At 40.2% G+C, this 9,419-nt stretch overlaps 1 protein-coding gene across 8 annotated transcripts in view; it reads right to left on the bottom strand.

Moving 5' to 3' along the window:
- Window positions 1-926: 926 nt before the first annotated feature.
- The window catches only part of TCAF1 (TRPM8 channel associated factor 1), a 51,608-nt gene continuing 43,115 nt past the window's right edge, over window positions 927-9,419 (bottom strand). For 6 of the 8 annotated variants that reach the window (XM_017893740.1, XM_017893745.1, XM_017893742.1 and 3 more), the window contains 3 exons: window positions 8,372-8,709; window positions 6,653-6,903; window positions 927-3,726 (listed from right to left, as the gene is read on the bottom strand). In XM_017893740.1, coding sequence (XP_017749229.1) covers window positions 3,717-3,726; window positions 6,653-6,903; window positions 8,372-8,709 — 599 coding nt within the window. In that variant the 3' untranslated portion in view covers window positions 927-3,716. Of the gene's footprint in view, window positions 3,727-6,626; window positions 6,904-8,371; window positions 8,710-9,419 lie in introns of all 8 variants that reach the window. The other 2 variants (XM_017893746.1, XM_017893747.1) reach the window with 1 other exon arrangement.

Genomic DNA, 9,419 nt, shown 5'->3' on the forward strand with positions numbered 1-9,419 from the left:
GGAGATGGGGATAGACTGGTCAACAGGTACAGAGGTTCAGTTAGATAGGAACAAGTTCTGGTGTTCTATTGCACAGTAGGGTGACTATAGTTAACAATAGTATATTGTATATTTCAAAATAGCTAGAAGAGAGGATTTTGAATGTTCTTACCACAAAGGGATGATAAATGTTTGAGGTGAAAAATATGCTAAATACCCTGATTTGATCATCACAAAATGTATACATGTATCAAAACATCACACTATACCCTATAAGTATGTACAATTATTATGAGTCAATTAAAAGTAAAATAAAACTTAAAAAAAAAAAAAAGAAAGAAACTTGGTGGCCTAAAGATTTCCATTAGATAGTTGGCTGTTTCTCCAAAGTACAGGGTTAAAAATAGCTGAAAAGAGGTTATGATGTTCAGGGAAAGTAGCAAAGAGTACACCAGGGAGACTGACAGGTGGACAGAAATCCTCTGACACCAGCTGGCCTCATGTAAGACTAAAACTTACTAAAACTGTCAAATGAAGAGGAGTGCAGGAAAGCTTAGGGCCCTGGATGGTCCTTCTTGAAATGTTTCCCAGAAAAGGGGCAAACATCAAAGGCCTTCTTGGAAAAGAATAAAGTTGGCAAGCTTCATTCAATGTTGTATTGGACATTCTTTCATTCAACAAATATTAAAAAAACCACTAGATGGTAAGCTTACTCAGCAGACATGGTGAGATCAGCAGTAGGCTTTGTTTTTTGTGGAACACCTGTACAAACAAAAGAATGTGAAGTGTGTTTTAGTAACTGGAAGATACTTAATGTGTTTTAACAACTGGAAGATACTTAAGAGACTAGTGGGGAGATATCATGAGTCTGGACACATCAAGTGGACCTAGATACTTGAGGACCTTGAAAACCATGTTAAAAGCTTTAGCTGGGTTGCATCTTAATCAATGTGAAGTCACTGGAAGATTTTATTTGGGTTTATTAAAATTTTTTCAAAGTAATACATGCACAAGGTAAAAAATTAAATAGTACAGAAGGACTTAAAATGAAAAACACAGTTTCCCATCCCACCCTTTTTACATCTAGTCCCATTCCCTAGAAGTAATGCTTTTAACAATATTTATTTTAGATCGTCTGGTAACTAACTTTCTAACTTTAAATAATATGTTTGAGCAATAATTTCCTGACTTAGTGACTTTACACCATCTTTAATAATTCCCCATTACAAAAGATAAGGATTTAACTTACACTATCTCCACTTTCCTTTGTCCATCTCTCTCCAAATGTCTGATAGTTACATCATTTTTAATACATCTATTGGTTTGATTTATAGCTTTGAACAATACACTAATCCTCTAGTTCTTGTTCCATTAACTGAAGATCTTTTCATCCCCACTTTGAATATATAAGTATCTCTACCTTTGATTCCACCTATCTTCCTCTAATTCTCAATCCCTTTCTGCTTTCTTTCCCTTTGTCAGCATTAATTACTTTCAACTTCAGTTCTGAATAAAAAATGAAGCCTTTCACACTTTGTCAATAGGCTGATCTGAACACTGAATACTAATAAATGATATCGACATTATTTTGGCTATTTAGATACTTCTTACTGAGAGCTTACTATAAGCTAGGATATTTTCTTCCCTACACACCCAATATCATCATGCCTGTGCCATAGAAAAGGAAATGTACCTATCGAGACTCTTCTTATTCTTCATGAGTAACTCAAAATCATGCCTCATTTTATTTTGCTCTATAATTGGACCTGAATTTTTTGACATATTGTTGATTTGTCTTTTTCTTGACTAAATAACCTCCTCAAGCATCCCAGCTTCTCAATGATACCATCTATGGCACTGAATGCACATTCTTCCCAGAAAGCCCAAGACTGTGTTCTCATCTGAAATTAGTCTGCTGCATAGCTGTCACTCTAGAGTGAGGCATCCTTTTGGATAACTGTCACTTTAGAATGAGACATCCTAAAGTAAGGTCCACTGTTTTATGGATCCCATTTCTTCTTCTTTCTGCTGTTTTTTGGATCCCATTCCTTCTTCTTTCCTGGTTTTCATCCTCATTTTGCTGGAGAGCTTCCTCAAGATACTTTCTCAGTAAGGGTGCAAAGGAAGGAGACTTTCTGAAAATTTGCCTGTCAGAAAATGTCTTCACTTTGATACTCTTCTTGACAGTTTGCCTTACTGTGAAATTCTAGGTACAAAAATTTTCCATAAGCTATGTGAAGATGTTGACCCATTGACTTCTGGCATTCAGTGTTGCTGATGACAAATCTGTCAGCAGTCTATTTCTCATCCATTTTTGTGTTGAGCTAATCGTGATGACCTCATTGGTTTTCTCCCTGGCCACTTTAATCTCTTCCTTCTATTCTTAATATTCCAAAATTTTACAATATTGTGTCTGGATGTAGATTTTATTGGTACCTCTAAATCTGGAGACTTAACTTGCTCTGTTCTTCAATTCTTTTTCTTTTTACTTCTTCACCTACATTGTCTCTGTTCTCTCTTCCAGGAACTCCTAACATTAAATATTGATTGTCTATGTCTCTTTTCTTTCTTTCTATTTTCTATCTCTTTTTGCTCTTTATCTGGAGAGATTCCCTCAACTTTATTTTCCAGACTGTATACCAAATACTTATAGCAGTCTTATTTTCAAAGAGATCTTCTTATTCTCATTTTTCTCTTTCTTTTGCTGCTTTTTAAGAGACAGGGTCTCACTCTGTCCCCCAGGCTGGAGTGCAGTGGCACCATCATGGTTCACTGTAGCCCTGAACTTCTGGGCTCAAGTGATCTTCCCATCTCAGCCTCCCAAGGAGCCAGGACCACAGGCACATGCCACCATGCCTGGCTAATTTTTAAAAATTATTTTGTAGAGACAGGGTGTTGCCATCTTGCCTAGGCTGGTCTCAAACTCCTGAGTTTTCCGTTTCTTTGTAGTATCCTGTTTTTCATCTTAAATACACCTCAACTCTCTCTGAAGATGGAATTAAAATTAAGTTATTCTTTCTACATTGTCTTTGTTTCCCTCAGAGTTTGTCATATCTTCAAGGCCCCTAATTCTACCTGGTGACTTTTCTTATTCCTCTTCCCTCCCCATCACCCATGTCTGGGAATTTCTAACTCACTATTCCCATTTAAGAATCAACATAACTGTTAACTTCTGTAACAATCGGCATGGGTTTCCTCTGCTGTTGTATGGTTAGGTCTGTTTCTTCAGCAAATCTCTTCTATACCTGAAGGCAACAGGCACTTGAGTAGGAGGTCTCAGCTGTCAGTAGAGAATTAGCTACTGGCTGGGGGCACTTATTTCCACTAGAAGAGAAATTTTTTTCTGGAGCACCAACTCTTATCTCTCTGCAGGCAGTCTGTTCAATTCCTTTATACAAACGACAGCAACAATAACAAGACAATTTTAATGGGTATCAATAGTGAAGACTGCCTGTGTTCTGTGCATAAGAGTTGGGGAAGAGTAGGAGAGGGCTCAATTTTACAACTGGAGTAATTCTTCAGTAGACAAGCTTTTCAGGTGCTCAAGTCTCTTTGGGGTTATGTTGTTCAGATCAGCTTATATTTTATCTGAAAGGTTCTTCATTCTTTCATTATCATGCTTCATCCACTTTCTCTCTTCCAGAAATGTGCTGAGATCTTCTCCACTTATAACCAAATCCCTTCAGTTTTCTTTGCTGAGATGTGTCAATTCCTTTTTGCATTTCTTGACTTCAATTTCAGTGGGGCCTGGGGAGGGAGGGAAGGTAAACTTATGTTTAGTTCATTATCTCAAATTAGAAATTCCACTGGAGGCTTTTAGACACGGAAGTAACATGGATAACTTTATATTTTAAATATATCCCTGGGATGTACTGCTAAAAATATATTAAAGAGGGCAAGAATGGATACACATATTCTCAAAGATGGAGGTTCTAATTTCCTCTCTGAGAACATGCAGTGTTTGGGATCTTTGGGAGTCAGGTACTTCACCGAAATAGTCCATCATTCAAAATCCAACAAACTAGAGAACACTTTCATGGTGCCCTAGAAAGAATAACCCAGAACCTAAAAGATCTGGCTGATGCTAAAGGGCTCACTCCAGCACTATCTATTGGGAAACACTTCAGGAGCCTACCTTAAATTCTTTGAATTGTCATTTGGGATAAACAAAATGACTTTTGTTCTGATAAAATAGATGATGGGTAAGTATATGCAGCCAAAGCTCCGGCAAGTAGGGACATAATGATCCTTTGGTTTGCTGGTTGGCTTCTTTATTTACCCATTGATTGGGTCATTCAAAGCACTGTAGTTATGAATGCCCATTCTATAATCAGAATGCCTGAATTCAAATCCCAGATCAACCACTTATTAGCAATATAGCCTCAGATAATTTACCTTATCTTCATTAAATTCAGTTCTCTGTTTCACAAAATAAAATGGGAGTGATAATAGTTGCCATGTCATGAGATTATTGTGAAGATTAAATGAAACAATCTATATAAAGGAATCACTACAATAACTGGTACACACCCAATAATTGATAACAATTATTTTAAATGTTGAACAAATATCCAATGTCTAATGTTTAAAGCAGCTAGGCAATGGATATTCATGCAATCAGGAGAAATAATCCTAGGACTGACAAATAACATGATAAATCTACTGGGAGGCCGAGGTGGGTGGATCACCCAGGTCAGGAGTTTGAGACCAGCCTGGCCAACATGGTGAAACCCCATCTCTACTAAAAATACAAAAAAATTAGCTGGGTGTGGTGGTGGGCGCCTGTCATTCCAGCTACTCGCGAGGTTGCGGCAGGAGAATCGCTTGAACCTGGGAGGTGGAGGTTGCAGTGAGCTAAGACCATGCCATTGCACTCCAGCCTGGGTGACAAGAGTGATACTCCGTCTCAAGGAAAAAAAAAATCCAAAGAAAAAATTCTACAGGTCAAATTTTACAGTCTACATATCTACCCAATTACCAATTAAGCAAATACAATGATATTTAAAATAACTAAAATAAACAGTGAGCTAAAGAAAAACTGGCTGGATGTATATGACATCAATCAAAAGGAGCTAACTTTAGTTAAAACTATAAAGAAATAGGGGATTCTGAATAAAATTAAAAGGAAGTAAGTTTGGGTGAACTCTATCCAATCATCTTGTTTCAGAGTAAAGTCCTCTATGTGTGTGGACTTTGTCTGCCAAACTGGTGAGTAACTCGACAGGGACTGTGTCTTGAATCTGCGTTACAGAAATACAAACACTGTCATGAAACCAGATACACTCTGTTTGTTAAGGCCAAATGTCATTAAGGAATTGATCTCGTTTCTTCAAGACATCTAGTCTTGATTTAATCAAAGAAGGAATTGGAACTATGAGATAGAACTGGGTAAGGAGATCCAAGGCAGAGCTCCAAATTCACAATGGGGTTCTTATAAATAGCTTTACAAATCTAAGTTAAACTAAAATTTTAGCTATTTTAAAAAACCTATTGTGAATTTAGAGCTCTTCCTTTAGATTCATAAGGCAACATAGCAGAATCCTTTCAGAGGTTGCTGTATAAAGTGCAACGTGGGCTAGGATTAACTACAACCGCCTCTGTAAATATAATCTAAAAGTCAAGTCTAGCTCATAAAGAATAATCATTCAATTCGATAATAATAATGGCAGCAGACATTTTCTCAACACCTACTACCTGCCAGGGACTGTTCCATTGCTTTTTAGAGGTATTATAAAATGTAATCTTCACAATAATCCTATGAGATAGATCCTATTTTAAAGATGAGAAAGCTAAATCACAGAGAAGTTAAGGAAATTGCCAGGGTTATACAATTCGTGGGTGAAAGAACCAGGATTTGAACACAGGCAAGCTACTTGTAGAAAGAGTTATCCTAACCTCTAAATTCTGGAGAGAGGATGGAAAATAGTAAGCTCATTATCCTGTGGACCAGCATAAAATAGAAAAACCCCTTAGATGACATGCTCTGCAGACCTCACAAGCCTCTTCAGAATTTATCAGTCTGAACCTCCAGACAACCCTGTGAACTGGGAATTTTTATCCCCATTTTACACACAGGAAATGAGAGTACCAAGTTGAAATGACTTTTCCAAGAGCTAACCCTACCTAGTTCTGGGCTCTTCCCACACTATACCAGAATGCTTGTCTAGCACTTTGAAAACTGCTCAAGTCACAAAATATATGAGCCCATCCGGGAGTTGTCTGAGTCTCATGGTAAATTTGTGTTCCAGTTGAGTTTTATGGTCAAGTTTTTGGAACAACTGATCAAAAACAAAGCCCAAAGGGAGTCCTCAGGATGCCAACATGAGAACTACCCCCTCTGGGCTATGGCCTATGATGGTGAATCCAGGGCTGATATAGAAGCAGGTGCCAAAGCTCTCGGAACTGGGCCAGTGCAGGGTCAGGAGGGAATGTGACAGCTGAGAGCAGAGGAATAAGATGCAGAAAAAGAAGCCCCTGCACCTGAGAAATTCTGATTCCACTTTTGGCTGTGTTCTGAACCCACTTCCTAGAGACAGAAGTCGGTAATAAGGTATAGGGCAATGAACTAAGAGGATAAGGCCAGACCCTGGGAGGCAGAGGTAGAGGAGTGAATCCCCACCTCTGCCTACCTCCCCAAACCTCTCTACCTGCCACCTCGATGGGCACTCCTTACATCTGTGTGAGGAGGTACAATTTCATAATATTTTCCTTCCATTCAGGCAGATAGGCCAGGCTGGTAGCCACTTCCTTCTGGATGGGCCAGGCCCAGGCCTCAAAAAACGGAGCCAGGTTCTTCTGCACTTGGTGGGAGAACATCTTGACCCACAGATTCATTTTGTCAACATTATCTGTGGGCAAGTTGGTCTGGTTTCTATACTCAGTGAAGAGACGGATGAATGGCTCCCAACCAAAGGCTTCCTGTAGCTGTAAAGAGAAAGAAAAATACAGGTGAGATTGAGAAATAAAAGAGGGTCCAACAAGAACCACTATAATAAGTGAACTTAGTGTATGTAACCCCTTACCCATCAGCTTCACGTCTATCACCGACCTGCTCTCCTCCCTTTTGCCTACTGGTCTCATGCCCTGCTCTCCCACATTCTAGTCTTAGGAAGGGCCTTGGGACCAGCACAGTGCTCAACACCAAGTGAACACTCAATCAGTGAGGGCCATGGTAATAACTGCAATGCTTAATATCAATATTTTCATTATCCATGTATCCCACTAGATCATGCAAATAGAGATACGATATTACACAAGGATTTAAAATTGGCAGAATTGGAAAAATCCTCCTATCTCTCAAGAGTTGAAAAGTGAAACTTCAATAATAGGGAAACTTCCACCTCATCCTGGCACAAAGAAATCCTCATTAATCATAGATCTTTGTCAATGTGTAAGGCTATTAAAATGGCCTTTGGGGAAAAAAGTGAGTTGGATAGAAGAAGAAGACTACAGATTTTCTGGGTAACTAGAATTAAGAGTAAGTTGTAATTTTTGAAAAAGGTAGCCATCCTGAGGCTGTTGAGTTACAGAGCTTGAATTATGAAGCACTTGAGCAGTTCTCCAGACCAACTTCACATTTATTTCACCAATGAGAAGCTTGGTGTTTCTGGGGCAAAGCAGCCATAACAAGGTTGAAGTGGAGCCTCCCTGGCTGTTTCCCATAATCCTCATGGCAGTGGGAATGAATAGGACAGCCTCCAGCAGGAGGAAGAACCAGAATAGAGCATGCTTGGCCTGAGACTGAGTTCTGAAATTCAAGGTTATGAAACTCTCCAGTTTCATGCCAGGAACTGATCCAGGCATTGCAGGGAGGGAACTGGGCATTAAACAACTGGTCAAAGGCAAGGCCACCTCCTTGTCCAGGTCAGTGAGGACTCTTGGACTGCCTACATAACGGGGACTCTGAGGCATGGCCAAGGCATAATGAGAAGATGGAACATTCATTTAAGGAAAAAAACATAAGTCATAGCCTATGGATTATGTGTATGGGGGAAGGGGAGACTGGTTTTAGATAGCTATTAGGTAGAAGAGTTTGGCTTCAGTCTCAGGTATGTCTGGCTTTAAAGCCAGAGACAGTGAGTACATGTATAGTACTTTATTTGCCTCTACCATTTTTAACCTTTCTCAGTGCTTTCTATTTACTATCATGTAGCTCTATGGGGTGGAAGGTGAGGCTCAGGCAATTAAATCCACTTGAGGGTCATGCAAAGCGATGCACGGAGAGACATCATCAATATGACTGTCACAGCTGGACTTTGTCAGGGCCCCCATATCCTGGTGTGGGAGACAGGGGCCATGGGAGGTCTTCTGGGCCACTAGAACATTATCTGACAGTTCCCCAGATGGTCCCCGCAGTAGGGGTCCCCCGTCACCTGCCGTTCTTGCCCAGTACCTGTAAATACGTTTCCAGTGCGGTCCATGCATTCCAGTTTTTCACATTGGGACCCTTGCTCAGGTAGATTCTGACTCTTTTCTCCCGAACTGGGGGCCACAGAGCAATATTGGCACGGCTTCGAGGAATGCCCAAGACCGTCTCATGCACATACACACACCACAGGTTGCAGGTGGCCTCGGTGGTGTGTGGTGGGAACTCCCACTCCTGCCGCTGCTGGTTGCGGCCCAGCTCGTGGACGGGGCCCCACAGCCCCTTGGTTCTGATGAGCTTCTCGTTGATGAGCTCCTGCACTGACTCCAGATGGCACATGATGGGGTACCCTGCATGCATCCAGCCTGGAAAATGCAGGAGGGAAGAGAGAGTTAGGGTCCTCCCCATTTAACTAGTAACATTCTTCTGTGTATTGTGTCTGTTTGAAAACAGTAACCCCAGCCAAATTCCAGCACACCAGAATGCTCAGAAAAGCAACCCAAACCAAGACCCTGCTAGGTGTTCCTTCTCCTCTTCTCATTCTGTAAGAATTCCTTCATCTTCACTCTGACACAAAATAGTGTGACTATGGAAGGAGACGCAGCTTATAGATAAGGAGCCGTTAATGCTACCATTCAATTTTTCTATTTTGATGAGGATGCCTTATCCATGTGAATCTGTGTCACTATAACCTTTTCTCAAAATTCAGAGCTCTTTAAGGTAGCTCCTCTCTCACTGTTCAGATATGGCGTTGCCACATCAACACAAGTTTACAGTGAACATCTGTATAAGAGAAGAAAATGAGGGTCCAGAGAAATTCCCATGTTTCTTTAATGTCTGTATATTTCCCTCATTTTCCATGTTCCTTGACCATAGGCAAAGATCACTTTATTCAGTGTGTTCATAAAGTTATAAAATATCCCTGTTCCAACCAAACAATTCTGACCTAGGTCAAGGCCCTCTGCCATTTTTACCGGCTTGAAGTCCCTGATGAATGCCTGTGAAAGCTCAGGTGGCATTTCTTGATGTCCTTGACATGCTGACATAAACTATTTTATATATATATATATTATAT

The sequence above is a fragment of the Rhinopithecus bieti genome, unplaced genomic scaffold (assembly GCF_001698545.2).
Source record: "Rhinopithecus bieti isolate Rb0 unplaced genomic scaffold, ASM169854v2 scaffold_23862, whole genome shotgun sequence".
NCBI classification, from domain to species: Eukaryota; Metazoa; Chordata; class Mammalia; order Primates; family Cercopithecidae; genus Rhinopithecus; species Rhinopithecus bieti.